Genomic DNA, 18,171 nt, shown 5'->3' with positions numbered 1-18,171 from the left:
TAAAATATTGTAAAGCATACTATTTCAGCTACTTAGAGAAGCTGCAACTGCAAGAAAACAGTATGCTTCTGAATCTCAGATGCAGTTTTACTCGATAATATAAAATGGAATTCTCCCTCACAGACATGTCTAGCTCTGAAAAACTTGAGTCCACTAATACATTTTTCCATTTCAAATTTTAATGGCATTCCTATTTGGGATTCACACAAAATACAGTTTCATTTAGGTATTAGTTTTATTTATATTATTTAGTAACTGCTTTCATCTTTCATTGTTTAGAAAATTGTACAAATATATAAAACCTAGTAGAAAACGGATTTTCTATAAAGTTAACATAAATACCTGGAGTTTAAGTATTATTTAACAAAATTAACAACAACACTTTATTGTTTAACCAAAGGAATTAGAAGGAACTCTCCCCCCTAAGACATGACTTATGAACTCTAAACCAGCATTTGTAACACTGTTTTGTTTCATAACTTCCATTTTATTCTCCACCACACAAAACTTCTCTTTCTCCTTGCTTTCCAATCAATCTTCCCTCCAGGATTTAAAGCTTTACCCAGAAAAGAATTCTTCAGACAGGTCTTCCTCAGCTAAATCTCCTCCTTCTAGGAATCAATGTGACAAGGAAGAAAACCAAATTTCAGACATTCCATTAGTCAGAGTTTCAAGAAACAGATACTTTTGGATAATAAAAAATCTTATGATTTTGTGCACTTTCCTGAAGCAAGAATTTAATTTTTGAAAACATGTGTGTATATAATCCCTGTTATAGGGATTATGAGTCAGATCTCAGTTCCACATCTTCCACAACAGTTGTACTGTTTAGGAATGCTTACCCTGAACACAAATTTAGATGAGCAATTTTTTTGCTTTTGTTTCATATAGAAACTTTAAGTCTGAACTATCTTAGCTGAAATGTGAAGTATATTCACTCTGTATTCCCTACATCAAAAACAGTCATGCAAATAAGTACTTTTCTTTAACTATGTTCTCCCCTTCCAGACAGGCTTGTGGTGCTACGCAGCAATTTAAAATACAATTAACGCATCATATGTGTAACAACAGATATAAAAAGAATAAACAAATAAAAAACTGATTTGTGAAAGAAACATAAGCATATAATTCAAAGGGAGTGTAAAATTTCCAGCTGCAGGTTGGCATGACTAACACTAATTGCATATTTTTTTAAAAGGAAAGTAGTACTCTGGGCAGCAGTATATTTAATTAACTTGCTTTTTCTTTAAACATCCACAAAAGACCGCTTAAAGGAAAACCACATTTATCTTAAGTATGAAGCTAAGATTAGATTAAAGCACTATACTGCTTTGAAGTGAATACTCTTAGGATAATCTAAGGGTATTGTCCGATCTTTGAAGAAACAGAAGCTTGATGCTAAAATGACAAATGGGACCCAAATAAGTATCAGCAGTTCTTAATCATGCTGATGTCAGCAAGGAATTCCATGCAAGCAGAACTACAGTAATACAGTTGTCTATCCAATTGATGATTTTCTTCACCAAAGAGAACTATAGTTACAATCACACTGCTTTGCAATGAGTAATACTGTTCAAACAGAAATAAGAGATCAATAGAAAAAAGTAACCTGTGCCTATTTTGGTTTTCTGACTTTAGCCATGATCAACTCTTCCTCAACTACTCCTGACAAATGTTTGTCTAACATTTAAAAATCTTAAAGGAGTAGATTCTACAAAATCTTTACAGCGTGTTCCAGTATTTCACTATTTTTAGAAAGAAAAATGTGCAGGATGTCATGGTATTAACATAAGCTTCTATTGATACAGTTTAAAGCTGCTACAACTCACTTTGTTCCTAAAATGAAGGAATGGCAATTGATTATGTTCATCTTTAATGTATACATATAATTGTATATATGACACTACTACTTATTTCCTATTTTCTCCTGGCTACACTGAAGAAGCTTAATTTTTTTCAATCCTCCCTTAACAAATGATTGCTGTCTATGAGGAATGATTGAAAGAATTAAAAATATGTATATATTTTTAATTAGATATTCATGTCATCTCTTGTTTTCTTCCAGCCCGTTCAGTCTAATGAATATTTCTGAAGCATGTGTGTTCACTGCCAGACACAGTTCCTCAGCTGGTCTCTCATCAAACATTAAGAGAAAAAAAAAGATTATTCCGTATCTTTTCCAGGCTTCAATCCCAATATAAACTTAAACATCCTGGTCTGATGTTTCATGATTTATAGACCTCATAACGTTCATTAGCATTGTGACCAGAGTGGTCAAAACTCCAGATGGCAACAGGAGCTATTGCCTAGCCAGACACTCTCATCTTGTATATGCACAGATGATAACTCTTGTAAGTACAGAATCATGGAGTATCCCAAATTGGAAGGGACCCACAAAGAGTCCAACTTCTGGCTCCACACAGGCTCACCTAAAAATTAAACTGTATGTCTGCATACAGTTTAGCATTGTCCAAATGGTTCTTGAAGTCCACCTGGCTTGGTGCCATAAGAACTTCCCTGGGGACCCTGCTCCAGTGCCCTACAACCTACAAGTACTGTACCTATCTCCACTGAATTCTGTAAAATAATTTATTTTACACTATTTCTTCAATACTGTAATATTATTACTACCACACAAAACAGCACATTCAAACCCAAAATAGTAAAGCTCAGCCTATGAAATGCCTTGGGTCCTTGGTTCTTCCTGTACAAAACTCATCAGGAATAGTTCTTTACTGAGCCTTTCGTTTCACTGAAATATTGAAATAAATGAAGAAAAAATATTTTGAATGCTACTTGACAAGTAATAGACAGTTACGGAAAAACCTTTGACATATCCTAGAAGTTTAACACCTTGGCAGTTCCACATGAAATTTCCCCATCCCCCATGTGATCATCTTAGATTACTTAAAATAGACCACTCTAGATTACCAATTAAGTTCCAAAAGGACATGAAGAGTTATCAGCAAATGTTGCACAGAATTTTATCACCCTTTCAATGACTTAAGTTAAGAGTCATGAAAAGAGTCATCATGAAAATGATGGCTGGTGGCTTGAGATACTGAGGGCTGAAAACAGATCTATATTCCTACATGCATGTTTGGCAGCAACTGACCTAGACCATCTCTCTTACGTGGCTTGAGTATCAGAATTTACAGCATTAACCTAATCGGAAAGTTTGGATGCACCAAATCTTTTGTTTGTTCACTATTTACAGAAGCTGTCACGGCAAAAAAATATCAGGTGTTTTTTCTTTAAATACATATGCTTTGTACTCTGTTACTGTCCAATGTTTAGAAATAATTATCAGTAATGTCACGATAATGTCAGTAATTATCCATATTTGTTCTTATATTCCACACTGTTGTGCTATCTGATTGTCCTCTTCACTTCAAGAAGATTTGCAAAATAACCTTAAAGTACCAGAACAATTTTAGAATCCTATCTACAACAAGCATTAACAAATTATAGGACTGAATTTTGTTTTAATTTTTTTCAGTGACTTTTGATGAACATGCACTTGACAGACAAAGATTTCTTCAAACTTCCCTACAAATGTGTTACTGTTCTATGGTAATTAGCATCAGGGTCCAAGCTAATGTTCTAAATTTTTCAGTTTTTAACAAAAACAGTTATCCTATTGCTCTCATACAAGAGATCTCATGAAAATGGATGTTCTACTTAAAATTCTGTTATTTATCACAGGCCTGTTCTCCCCAAAAGGAAATTAACACAACTTTCTGATAGAAGAGTGGGGCTGCGTAACCCTGCTTATCTGATAATTAGACACCGTGTTAACAACAACCTTTCATTTGCTAGGAAAGACTTCTTTCTTTCCCCCTTGACCTTCTCCTGACTAGAACAATAGTTAGAAAAGCAGTTCCTGAGATCCTGAAACTCACAATTGTCTGATAAGAAAGCTATAACAAGGTTTTCTGATTACCTACGCAAGATGAAAATTGGATTTTACCTAGTAAGAAAGCCTTGACTTCTAAGATGAAAACACATTACAGAGATAGAAATTGATTCAATAAGTATTTTAATAACTATTCACTGAGAAAACAGGGCTAAACATTATTTATGGACTATATTTTTGTAATGAGCGATTGTAAGTCACTATTTTGTTTTATTTTTCCCAGCTTAGGTAACATCTGCAGTAAAAGCATCAGTTTCTTTTTTGTTTCCTTAACATTGTTGTTTCCTTAGCATTTACAAATGAACCTTAAAAAGTTGAGAGTCTAGAAATTCAAAGGTTTTACATTTATTGCTACTTTCACTTTGATGTTTGACAAAGTGATATCACATTTTCCAGTAGTTTGAATCCTCATATCTTCTTCAAAATATCTCAAAATTTTATCATGTCATATAAGGATTTACATTTTTAAAGCACTTGAAATATCTGCTTTTAATTCAATAATTGAATGAAAAAAAGCTGTGCTGACATCAAAACTGATTACCACATTTCCTTAAGTTGTTTTAAAGAAAATAAGTATTATCTGACTTACCAGTGCAGCTGACAGATGAATGTTGGTGAAACATAAGAATTTAAACTGGTTGTTTTTTAAATGAATGTATGTTTAGAGATTTTATTAACTACTTTTCTATTTATTCCTGACTATATAAAACTACTGCATACTGCTTTTAATATCAAACAATAGTCATTTAGGGGCTTCAAAAGTGAAACCTTTCTCTGACTATACAGCATAGTAAAGCCAAATGCTGTAAAAGAACAATTTCATTCTTGAATGTAATATATTATTCTCTTTCCCTTTCTCTATTCTCCAGCTGCCCACACATACATAACCAAAAGTCTAAAATATTTTGAGCAAATCTCATTTTCTCTCTCTCACGTGCATTTAAATTTTCAGTTATTTCACTGAACAAGGTTTTACATCTATATTCTGTGAGCCAAGCCCTTTTTCCTGTGTGTAGACCTTCTCCAAGTTTGTCTCTCTCAATGGAGTTACATTTTACATTGAAATCTAATAATATTTTGCAGATAATTTTTTCTCAGCAAAAGTGCGTTAAGTAAAAAACATACGCAAAAGCTACATTCCGTATGGAATAATGCATGTGTTTTTGCATTATTTTTTTTTTTCCTTTTTTTTTTTTTTTGGATCTGTTATGTTTTAGATAACCAAGCAAATTATAAAACTTACGGCTGTCCAGGCTTCTTTTCTGCATCGCGAACACAACCATTCGTTATGGATTTCATGAGAAGGAACACCGTAGCAACCTAGAATAAGAGACTTAATTTGAGTACACAGAAACACACAGAATTGTCTAGGTTGGAAGAGATCTCCAAGATCACCTAGTCCAACCTCTGACCTAACACTAACAAGTCCTCCACTAAGCCATATCACTAAGCTCTACATCTAAACGTCTTTTAAAGACCTCCACGGATGGTGACTCAACCACTTCCCTGGGCAGCCTGTTCCAGTGCCTAACAGCCCTTTCAATAAAGAAGCTTTTCCTAACATCCAATCTGAAGCTTCCCTGGCGCAACTTTAGCCCATACCCCCTCATCCTGTCACCTGGCACGTGGAAGAATAGACCAATCCCCACCTCAGTACAGCCTCCTTTAATGTACTTATACAGAGCCATAAGGTCGCCCCTGAGCCTCCTCTTCTCCAGGCTGAACAAGCCCAGCTCCCTCAGCCGCTCCTCGTAGGACTTGGTCTCCAGACCCCTCACCAGCTTCACTGCCCTTCTCTGGACTCGCTCGAGCACCTCGATGTCCTTCTTGTAGTGAGGGGCCCAAAACTGAACACAGTACTCGAGGTGCGGCCTTACCAGAGCTGAGTACAGGGGAACAACCACTTCCCTAGTCCTGCTGGCCACACTGCTTCTTATACAAGCCAGGATGCTGTTGGCCACCTGAGCACACTGCTGGCTCATATTCAGCCGACTATCAACCAATACTCCCAGAGTAATATATTCCGCCTTTCTGTCTATGATGTTATACAATTCAACTGTGTACAAACACTAGTCAAACATAAACTGTGACCCTGTGACCAAGGAGACTTTCCTAATGCTAGGCTTACTGCTATTCCGTATATGTAAGTACGCACAAATGCCATATACATATGTGTATACACAAACACACATTCCATATATGTATGTGTATATACACGCACTTCCCAAAACTTAAAAAAAAAAATAAAATAAAATAAATATATATATACAGAGTATTTATTACTTTCTGAGTTCAATAGCAAGTCATCAACTCTTCCTGCAGTAACATAGTACAATTTGAATCAATGTACTGACATTCATTCTATGCAATTACACCACACTTCCATGTAAGGATTTTACTTGGAAGTAAGGATTTTATTTTACTTTATAAGCCCTACTGTCTATAGAAGATACTGCTGAATGTTCATGCATTCATCAGTTACTTGAAATAAAAAAATGCAAGGTGGAGGAAATTACTGCATACCTCAAGTCAATAGCAGTATTTGCAAGCCCTCAAATAGCATTATTTCACCCTTACTACTTAATAAGAATATATCAATATTATGCAGTGCTTTAAAATGATGAGTAAAAGAGGAATTTTACCACTCTGAGTTGAAAGAAAAATTAGAAGTCTGTGCTCCCCAAGGTTATGATGGTTTACAGGGAAGTTAACTCTTTGATATTTTCACGGCAACCATTAACATATAATAGAATACAGGTTAAAAAAATGTAGCCAGAGTTCTCGAGCATTAATTATGGAAATGTTTTCCCAGTACTTACTTAGACATAACAGAAATCTCATTAACTATCATTTATCAATAAAACAATTTGAAATTACACTGCTGCTAACTGAGCAATTAATTTATTTACTTGCATGAACTCGAACACAACACTTTGCACATGAAATCAGAAGACTTGTTCCATCTTCTTCAATAAAGGCATTTGATGGATAGTTTTCAGTGTTTTCTTCACTATAAATAAAACACATCTCTGGAATAAGAGGTTTAGATTTTTCATTTTCATTCATCAATATTTCTTCTGAGTTTGTTTCCCTGTAAGTGGAACCTTCTTCTGCATGATTGTCTGGCTGGAAAATAAACAAAATCTATATTTAAGTTAAAAAAAAAAAGTCTGTCTTACTGCTCCTTTTGATGATGATAAAATGACCTCCTCCCCCAGCTCCCCATTAACAATGTTTTATTAAAAAATCAACTGCTTATGGGTATCTATCACAATCATTCCATAGTTCCTTAATTATTCAAATAAGTATGAAATCTAAAAAAGCACTCAATCTGCAAATTAACGTTATTGCAACCACATTCAATGATATTGTACAACTGACTCCCTTTAAGTCTTCTACCTGGGTCCAGTGCAAATATTTTTTCCAGTTCCCACGCAGTTGGGCTTCCTATTTAATAGTTTCAGAATTAGTACTAGGGAACTGTATCAGTATTTTTAGTTGCTGTTTGACACAAATTCCATATGCCGATATTGAACAGTACATTGCATTAGAATGTTTCTATGAGAATACTATTCCTAAGAAGTACCGTGAAAAGTTATTTTTTCAACACTGCAGAAAGGAGATGAGGAAAAGGCTCTGATGAAAAACATTTGACATATAAGAAAGTAGCTAAAAGATGCAAACCTGTGTGGATTCATCACCTTCAAAAGTGTAACTTTTCTCTACATAAGCACCAAACTGTCTGCAACCAAGGATGAATGCAGGTAGATAGAGTATCAGTACTAATTTTAATGATATTGAGTTAATTTACTTTTCATACAAACCAAATGCATAATTTTATCTGATTCCTAATTTGCTACTTATTTACTGTAAATGCTGTAGCTGGGCAGATATCTCACATGCTACTCAGAGGTAGAAGTCTAAGGATCTTGCTTACCTTATAGTATGGCATGAGAAGAGTGCAAATGGCACAGTGAGGTTCCTTTTTTGCACAAGCTGCATTGTATTCTTTTTCAGCACTGAAATTAGGTACTCTCGTCTGCCAAAGGGAGATCAGAGGCCTAGCCCATGTCTCTGTCTCGTGAACATCCTCTTCCATTACAGTTGTTTCAGGCAGTTCTTAAAGAAAAAATCAGAACAAGAGGCAATTGGCAGAAACTGGAAAACAGGAAGTTCTGCCTGAACATCAGGAAATATTTCTTTACTGTGAAGGTGGTGGAGCACCAGAGCAGTTTGCCCGGAAAGGTGCTGGAGTCTTCCTCCTTGAAAAGCTAAAAAGCCACGCGGACAGGGTCCTGGGCAACCTGTTCGAAGTGTTCCTCCTTGAGCAGAGGGATTGGATCAGATGACCTGCAGAGGTCCCTTACAACCTCAACTAGTCTGTGACTCCATGAAAGCAAATGCTGTGGTTTAACCGGGCCAGCAGCTACACACCACACAGCTGTTTGCTCACCCTCCCCCCTCCCTCTCTGGGATGGGGGAGAGAAATGGGAAAGTGAAGCCTGCGAGCTGAGATAGAGACGGTTTATTAAGACAGAAAAATAATAATAACAATAATGATGATAATAGTACTACTACTAATAATGTGTACGAAACAAGTGATGCACAAGGCAATTGCTCACCACCTGCTGACCTATGCCCAGCCTAACTCCGAGCAGTCTGGCCATCCCACCCCTGCTAGCCACCCCTATATATTCTTTAACATGACGTCAGATGGTATGGAATACCCCTTTGGCTAGTTTGGGTCAGCTGTCTTGGGTCTCTCCCCTCCCAGCTCTTGCTGCACCCTCAGCCTGCCTGCTGGCGAGACAGTGAGAAGCTGAAACGTCCTTGCCTTGGTGTGAGCACTGCTCTGCAACAATTAAAACATCAGCATGTTATCAGCACTCTTCTCATCCCTATCCAAAACACAGCACCCTACCAGCTACTAGGAAGAAAATTAACTCTGTCCTAACTGAAACCAGGACAGCAAACAATTGGTTATATTGGCTTTTTGGAACAGAGACAAACAATATTGAATTTGTCATGTTCATTAACAATGAAATCAAACAACTATAAAGAAAATCTGAGAATGAATACAAAGTCTAAAGGAATTATGCATCATGACAAGCACACAAAAAAGCACTTCGACAACTAGGTCATAAGCTGACTGGTCAACAGAAAGTATTCAAAAGCATTTCAGTAGCTCTTCTATTTAGAATTTCTATTCACACTCATCCACAGCTTTAAAGTCTCTGTCTCCACTCCTTAATGCCTCCAACCTCTACGCCACCACCTATCTGGCCATGTACTTTAAGCTCCTCCCAGTCAAAATGTATCTAGCCATGCTGAACCAGAAATATCACTCTTTTCACACAAACAGCACCTCTCATTTTTTTTGTGTAATTTGTCACTCGTTTTCCAAAACAAAAGTTATAATCTGTAAATAATGTGGAACAATCAGATCTATTATATAGCTGGACTGACAGGTACAGTGCATGCTGTAGTGCATTGCAAGAAAAAATTGTTTTATAATACTAGTGATCTGTTCTAGATGTTTTAGAAGTTTATTTATGAGCTGTGTGTCTGCGTAGCGCTCATTCATAAAGTTGACTATGAAAGCCTCTAGAGAAGTTGGAGAGTAAAAATCCTGTTGATGCTTAAAGAGTTTACCCAATAGGCATAATCTAATAGTCATTTGCTGTTGAGAAAGACATGGAAAAAGGAATCCTGGGAATGGAGACCAAGTGTAAAGCCTTGCGCCAAAGAAATCAATAGCATAATTATTAATGACTGAGTCAACACCAGAATTTCAGCTTAATCACATATTTAAGCTGTTTGGAAACCTCAAGGGACCTTCACATGCTATCTAGTGACCCTACCTGCAAAATATACGGATTATGAGGAGGGAAGTATTTTTTCATTGTGGAAAGCATTCCTGACAGGAAATTTAAAGCTTCCCCCCCCAAATTGTGTCCTTATATACGTACTCTGATTAATGATCAGATCTGTGGTTCTGTTCATTCAAGCGGGCAGTGATCTTCAATCAATGAGAAGACACACAGGTGCAATTAGAACAGAAGAAAATTGTGTGAATGTGGAAGGCAAAATGGCAAAGAATATTGAAAAGTCATCGAACAGAACTCTCAGATAACAAAAAAGGTCTAAAGTATGCAGTCTATTTCTAATACTGTATTTAAGAAAACATGTTTATTGCAGAAGCAGAAAGTTCCAACAACAGAAATATTCAGTGAAGAACATTAAGCTGAATCATCACATTCTTTCATCCCATGGCTGCCTCCATCCATTTAAAAAAAAAAACAAGAACAAAAAAACAGAAGCTTTATGGGTCTCCTCCTATGATAAATTGTCATAAGTTGCTACAAAAGCACTATAAAGTTTATAGCATTTCTATCAGCATTGAAAAAATTGGAATTATGGTATCTATATACAAGCAAGCTCAATGTTTCAAAAAAGTAATTAATATATCCTGAATGTGAATTTTATTCCATTTTATATAGTTTCTCAGAAGAACTCATGTCAATTCAATAAACATTTACCAATAATCCATATAGAAGGAAAATGCAAAATGTCTGAAAAAAAAAAAAGCTGTCACTAAGTCAATATTCAGCAGCAGTTTTTTCTTCTGGATAATGCAGCTGCAAAAGAATAGCAATGAAGAAATAGCCAAACATAAGTAGGATATGAAATATAAAATGCCAGGATCACTTTTTTAGTTTTCTGAATTATTTTTTTTCCTTTTTCTTTTTAATTTAAAGACTTTAAAAAAAAAAAATCTAAGAGCTTAGTAAAGTCCAATCACACTTCTTCTGTTACTTGAAATTTTCCAGATCTGTAAAGCAAACAGATGTGAAATCTCTGCCTCTAGTTCCATTATTATCTATTTATTTTTTCCTCACAGAATGGTCTCAAATGTGGCTTTGTTTTTGCTAACTTTTTTCACCAAATTTGTTCTTTGGCACCATTTCCTTTTAGGAGCTTATATTGCCATTATTTTAAATATTTTCATCATTCTTGTGACCTCACAGTGAATTCAGGGCTTGATCAGTCCAGGTAACAGAGAGGAATATACAATTTATTGAGAGGGTGTGTAACTTACATATTCTATATCTATTGTGCACTTTGGATCTGAAATCTTTCCATCTCATGACTGTTGGAATGATAAACTCCTAGCAAAATCCAAACCTGTGCAAGTTTTGCTGCTGCAGCTGAATGTCCGTAAGTCTGCAGGGCCCAATGAGATTCATCCTAGGGTAATTAGAGCTGGCTGATGTCATCATGAGACATCTCTGTTATTTTTCAACAGTCTTGGGAATCTGCAGTGGTCCCAGTTAACTGTAGTGGATGCCCCGCCCCATCCCTGGAGATGTTCAAGGGTTGCCCAGGGCTGGATGCGGCCCTGGGCAACCTGATCTGGTGGATGACATCCCTGCCTATGGCAGTGGGATTGCAACTAGATGATCTTTAAGGTCCTTTCCCACACAAGCCATTCAATGTTTCTGTGATTCTATGACTGAAAGCTGGCAGACGTTGTTCCTGTTCTCAGGAAGGGTAAGAAAGAATAGCCTGGTAATTGCAAACCCGTCAGTCTCACTTCAATGCCTGGAAAATTATGGAAATTATTCTGGGAGTTACTGAAAAACACTTGAAAGACAACACAGTCATTGATCAAAGCCAGCAAGGGTTCATAAGAGGAAAGTCCTGTTTAACTAACTTAATTTGCTTTTAAGACAAAGGAAATGAAGAGCTCATTGAAGAGGTTAAGATTGGAAGAAGCCTGGGCTGCAGTGAAAACACCCTGACTGAGTTTGTGATCTTGAGGGATATAGGCCCAGCTAAGAGCTAAGTCAGGACCCTGAACTTCAGAAGAGAAAACTTCCAGCTGTTCAAAGAATTAGTGGATGAGATCCCATGGGACACAGCCCTTAGGCACACAGGATCGGATGAGAGGTGGCAATTCTTTAAGGATATTTTCCTTGGAGAGCATGAGCTCTCTATTCCCATATGCAATAAATCAAGCAGGGAAGGTACAAAACCAGCTTGGTTGAGTAAGGACGTGCTAGTCAAACTTAGGCAGAAGGAAACGCACAGACAGTGAAAACAGGGCCATGTGCCCTGGGAAGAGTACAGAAATGCTGTCCCAGTGCTGGGATGGGATCAGGAGAGCCAAAGCACTGACAGAACTAAACTCGTTGAGGGATGCAAAGAGTAACAAGAAGGGGTTCTACAGGTACACTGGCTGCAAAAGAAAGACTAAGTGAAGCGCCTCAGACAAATGAAGACAGAGAACAGGTAACGACAGACTTGGAGGAGGCTGAGGTACGTAACAACTTCTTTGTCTTGGTCTTCGCTGCCAGTCAGGCTTCCCACATCTCGTGTCCCCAAACCTCTAGGTGGGGGCTGGGGAAGCAGAGGACCCCACAGTAAGTGAAGAGCAGATTCAGGACCTCCTGATGCAATTTTACAACTTCAAGTCTACGGGCCCTAACGACTTGCATCCCAGGGTCCTGAGGGAATTGGCTGATGTAGTCACCAAGCCACCCTTCATTATTTCTGAAAAATCATGGCAGTCACCCCAGTGACTCGAAAAAGGGAAACATCACTCCCATTTTTAAAAAGGGTAGAAAGTAAGGCATGGGGAACTACACATCAGTGAGTCTCACCTCCGTGCCTGGTAAGATTATGGAACAAATCCTCCTGGAGACAATGCTAAGGCACATGCAGGACAAGGAGGTGATCTGGGACAGCCAGCATGGCTTCACCAACAGTAAATTATGCCTGACCCATCTGGTGGCCTTCTGTGATAGAGTAACTGCATCAGTCAACAAGGGAAGACTGACTGTTATCATCTACTTGACTTCTGTAAGGCTTTTGAAACAATCCCATAGGACATCCTGATCTCTAAATTGGAAAGATATGGATTTGAAGGGTGAACCATCCACTGGATAAATAATTGGCTCGATGGCTGCACCCAATAAGCAATGATCAATGGTTTTATGTCCAGGGGGAGACCTGTGGCGAGCAGTGTTCCTCAGGGGTCTGTCTTGGGACCAGTGCTTTTCAATATCTTCATCAATGACATAGACAAAGGGTTTGTGTGCACCCTCAGCAAGTTCGCAGATGACACCAAGCTGAGTGGTGCAGTTGATACAACAGAAGGAAGAGATAGCATTCAAAGGGACTTGGACAGGCTGAAAAAGTGGGCCCACGTGAATCACAGTCAGTTCAACAAGTCCAGGTGTAAGGTGCTGCACCTGGGTTGGGGCAATCCCAGACAGGAGTACAGAATGGGAGAACAACTCTTTGAGAGCAGCCCTGAGGGGACAGACTTAGGGGTTCTGGTGGAGGAAAGGCTCAACATGAGCCAGCAGTGCACTCTTGCAGCCAAGAAGGCCAACTGCATTATGGGCTGCATCAACAGAGTTGCAGGGAGGTAACTGTCCTCCTCTATTCTGCCCTTGTGAGCCCCCACCTGGAGTACTGCATCCAGGTTTGGGGCCTCCAGCACAACAAAGATGTGAACATGTTAGAGTAAGTCCAGAGAAGGGCTGCAAAGATTTTGAGATGGCTGGAGCACCTTTCCTATGAATAAAGACAGAGAAAGCTGGGGATGTTCAGCCTGGAGGAGAGAAGGCTCTGGGGAGACCCGATTTAGATATTTCTATACATAAAGGGGTCTTATAAAAAAGATGGAGGACGACTCTTTACTCAGGTAGATAATGACAGGACAAGGGGAAACATTCTTAAACTGAAAGACTAGATATTAAGATTAAAATTCTACACTGTAAGGGCAGTAAGGCACTGGTACAGGTTGCCCAGAGAAGTTGTGGATGCCCCATCCCTGGAGGTGTTCGAGGCCAGCCTGGATGGAACCTTGACCAACCTGATCTCATCTGTGGCATCCCTACCTACAGGTGGGAGGGTGGAACTAGATGATCCTTTGAAGGATCCTTGGAACTTGAGCCATTCTGTGATTCTACAATTCTATGACTACCCATCTAGTTGACCAATGGAAGCCAAGCAGACGCGATCTTTTTGAATTTCAGCAAAGCCTTTGTTACTGTCTATGACAACATCCTTCTGGTAAAAAAAGGACTGGCATACAGCTTGACAAGTTCTATGTTCTTACTATATAGTGTGAACAGTAGGCTGATGGTGCAGTACTGTGTGCAGTTTTGGATGCCACAATATAAGGACATTGAAGGACAGTGTCCAAACAAGGGCAACAAGGATGAAGGAAGGTCTAACCAGGAAGACACATGAGACATGGACACAGGAGAGGCTGAAATCACTTAGTTTGTTCAGCCTAGAGGATATTGAGGGGCAACCTCATTGCAGCTTTTAACTTCCTCACAAGAGGAGAAGAGGGGCAGGCACTGAGCTCTGCTCTCTGGGGACAGTGACAGGACCCGAGGGAAGAGCATGGAGCTGGCACAGGGGAGGGTCAGGCTGGGGGTAGGAAAAGATTCTTCATTGAGAGGGTGGTCGGGCACTGGGACAGGCTCCCCAGGGAAGTAAGTGGTCATGGCACCAAGCCGGATGAAGTTCAAGAAGCATTTGAACAACACTCTTAGACATATGATCTGATTTTTAGGTAGTCCTGTGTGGAGTCAGGAGTTGGACTGCATAATCCTTATGAGTCCCTTCCAACTTGGGATGTTCTGGTATTGTGTGATTGCACCACTCCTTATCATTGTTGAATGATTCTTCCATGGGCATTGAAGTCTTCACCCTGAACATCAGCCTATTATGGTACTTTTGAGACAAAATTTATCTTCAGTTTTTTAATCGTGGAACCAATTCTAGAATGACAGTTCTACTTCTCTTACACTGTTCTCCGGTTTACCACTGCCTACAGTACACTGATATGTTCAACACTGTATTGGTTCTGCTTTAATGAGATCAATATTTACATCTCTACTACCAATAAACTCCACCATTCCTGTTCTCCCTTGAAATTTTTTTACAAATCCTTTCCAGACTGAGGGAATGAAAAGAATGCAAAGGCCAGGAGAAAAGCTGGAAATACTCTTACAACGTTTTGTTTTGCTTTAAAGAGCCTTGTATTTATTTTCAAACCTCATTCCAAATGAAGTCAGGGACAAAATGCCATAGGCAAACATATTGAACTGCTACAGCCTCCAAAAAAAATAACACTTTTAGTAAATTTATTTTCCCCCTTGCATTATGTTTAGAACAACTACTTCCACTTACTTTTTGACTTAAAGCCCTCCTATGTTGCCTCAGATCTCTAACATCTCTAATTATTCCTTCCATCTACTTTGAGATGGCTCTGTCTTCTCCATGCTCCTTACTGCAGTCTTTCAGTCCATTTGCATCAAATATGACACCCAAGCTCTCTTATGTGATGCTCTTGCATGTTACTCCTTGTAATCTCTCTCTCTTCTTTACCAAATCAAACCCCATAGCTCACCTAGGCAAGGAAAAATATCCTCCTTTCAAAGGGAGGCTAGCTAGCCCACCACTTTTGAAAGGAATGTGATATAAAATTAAGAGTATACAAATCAAGACTGCAGAGAAAGGATGTTCTTGAGAGAGAGAGATAATGTTTCTGATCCTCTATTGTCACTGCTGTATGTTTTATGATTCTCAGTTCTCTCCAAGAATTTGCTAGGCAACCCTGAGCTTAATTTATCATCTTTCAAGAGCTTCAGAAATATTATTTCATCTCCTCACAATCAATATTCACCTACCCACACACCAAAATCACAAAATGTCAAATAAAATTGATATTAAAAAAAGTTAGAGTACGTGACTCCCATTACAGAATATGACAACGTTGCCTTCAGTAACTTTCTCACCAGGTAGAAAATGCAATCTTATACATAAATATTCTTCATAAATTGAATATTGGCAATATCACTTTGTTTACTTTTTCAAACACACACCAAGAGCATTTACAGGAAGGATTTGCAAGTTAGCTTCCTAGCGGGTACAGGTATAGTTAGCTTCCTGGTTTCCCTTAAGTTAGACAAGTTATATAGCATGAATAAAACCTGAGAGTCTAGTTATCCAAACAGGCAAGAAAATAAAGAACAGTTTCCAAACAGTTTGAGAAAAAAAAAAAAAAAAAAAGGCAGTGTAAAAATCACTTGATGTAACAAATGCTATTGTCCTGGAACATGTTACAGCCGTTCTTTACTTGTGCATGTGATAATTCCAAAATACTGTTAATTTCCCCCTAAAAACATGGAAAACTTGTACTTTTGTAGAAATTATTTTGCTATTTATTCTGTATATTGACTCCTTCCATTACTTGCTACATAACTGAAGAGCAATCAGTGACTTAGCCTAAAATAGATTTACTTTCCTGACTCGCATTGGTATGAGTGGGGGTTCAGGGTGCTTCAAGTGAATTCAGATTTTGACCAGATATATCTGCTAGAGGCAGAGAGGGTATCAGCACCTCCTTACACTCTTATTGCAATGGTAAAAGGGACACAAGACAACTGCAACCTCCAGTTTCACTCCATTCAAAATTCATTTCAACTGAGGATCCTCAAAGAATGAAAAGCCTGCAGAAGAGGAGGCTAAGGGGCAACCGTATCACTCTCTCTAAGTACCTTATAGGAGGCTTAGCAAGGTGGGGATTGGTCTATTCTCCCACATGCCCAGTGATAGGATGAGGGGGAATGGGCTCAAGTTGCGCCAGGGGAGGTTTAGGTTGGATATTAGGAAAAACTTCTTTACTGAAAGGGTTGTAAGGCATTGGAATGGGCTTAACCACAGATGTGGTTAAGTCAGCATCCTTGGAGGTCTTTAAAAGACGTTTAGATGTAGAGTGTAGTGATATGGTTTAGTGGAGGACTTCTAGTGTTAGGTCAGAGGTTGGACTAGGTGATCTTGGAGGTCTCTTGCAACCTAGACGATTCTGTGATTCTGTGATAAACAATTTGCAGTGCTCACACTGATTAAAAAATTTCAGAATATCCACTGTCATAAGCAGGCATACAACTACCTATCAGTGCAGTTTCTTAATACTCAAGATTTGACAAAACCAAACTTTGCACTCCAAAAATCACATCTACTTTCCAAGACCAGTGCGTAATGTTTTATGAAGCACTTATGAGCATGACACTTCACTAAAAATCTTACATATCGGTGCTTTTCTGCAAGAACCTGAGAATGTTGTCTGAGTGCTGTGAGAATAAGGTTTGATGATCACTTATGCAACAATGCCAACCATCAACACCATTATTCAGGTCATTATTCAGTCAAATTGCTTTGTGACACATTGGCCTTGCTACTAAAGCAGCTACCAATGGCCCAAGTAGATAATCTAAAAGATTCAGATCAGCCAGTGCTGTGATATTGGATACAGTCTCTGGTATACAGTATATCTATAATGAGCATTTCTTTTATAAAAACACATGAAATTCAGCTAAGCAATCTGTCTTGATTTTCACGTCTGCTGTCACCTGGATCAAATCACTGACACTTCCTAACTGGCAGTAAGTACATGAGTAGGATTCTGAATGGGTGCTTATCAGAATCCCCTGGTAAGAACTCAGATGTGTCATTTGCTTTTTAGAACTTACATTCCAAATTAAGAATTAATCAAAACAAAAGTGAATATTGCATTCTTGACACTCTTTGGTAAAGAAAAGTCAAATCAACTTACATATACTACAGAATACATCTTGCTGTCAGAGGAAATAAAATACAGGAGCTGCACCTGCTAGCCATGACAAGGAAATTGAATATACATTAGTTGCTCAATTGACAGCACTTTTCAAGATCCCAAATTCTCAGCCATAACACACTGAAAAATACTCAAAGAACCATCTTTAAAGTCTTCAGTTGATCTATCTATTCCTGTTGTTTGATCTCCATCTGAATCATAACACTCTAGATATAGTATTTATTCCCATAGCAACAAATATTATATCAAAAATTCAAGCTGTCATGTCAGCTACAAAAATAAACATCTCTTTAGCAGAATGCCTTCTCTATACAGAATGCTATCCAATGTTCAAGTGTAAATGTTACACTAAATCTGAAATATAAGTGCAACTTACACAAATTCAAAATTGCTTAACAATGAGAGAGATCTGTAATTAGATGATTCACTTTCTTACATTTAAGTTCTCTTTTTCTCTGAGGCTATTTGTCTCAGGAGATCTTCTGTAGATAAGGAACCATGATTACAGGCTGACTATAGTAAGATCTATGTATTCATTCCTCACTTAGAAGGGAAACCAAGAGAAGAACCAAGAATGCTTTCTCAGTATGTA

At 38.2% G+C, this 18,171-nt stretch overlaps 1 protein-coding gene across 8 annotated transcripts in view; it reads right to left on the bottom strand.

Annotated features, from left to right (window-relative positions):
- Positions 1–18,171, bottom strand: part of KDM4C (lysine demethylase 4C) — a 275,814-nt gene that overhangs the window by 93,300 nt on the left and 164,343 nt on the right. For 4 of the 8 annotated variants that reach the window (XR_011805754.1, XM_038170513.2, XM_072030961.1 and 1 more), the window contains 3 exons: positions 7,854–8,035; positions 6,826–7,060; positions 5,160–5,236 (listed from right to left, as the gene is read on the bottom strand). Coding sequence is in view for 7 of the 8 variants with exons in the window: in XM_038170513.2 (XP_038026441.1) it covers positions 5,160–5,236; positions 6,826–7,060; positions 7,854–8,035 (494 nt within the window). In the remaining variant the exon portion in view is untranslated. Of the gene's footprint in view, positions 1–187; positions 612–5,159; positions 5,237–6,825; positions 7,061–7,853; positions 8,036–18,171 lie in introns of those variants that run through there. The other 4 variants (XM_038170517.2, XM_038170514.2, XM_038170518.2 and 1 more) reach the window with 4 other exon arrangements.

Source organism: Anas platyrhynchos, chromosome Z, assembly GCF_047663525.1.
Source record: "Anas platyrhynchos isolate ZD024472 breed Pekin duck chromosome Z, IASCAAS_PekinDuck_T2T, whole genome shotgun sequence".
NCBI lineage: Eukaryota > Metazoa > Chordata > Aves > Anseriformes > Anatidae > Anas > Anas platyrhynchos.
Note: the sequence above shows the minus strand (reverse complement) of the source record. Positions and strands in the feature narration are given on the sequence as shown.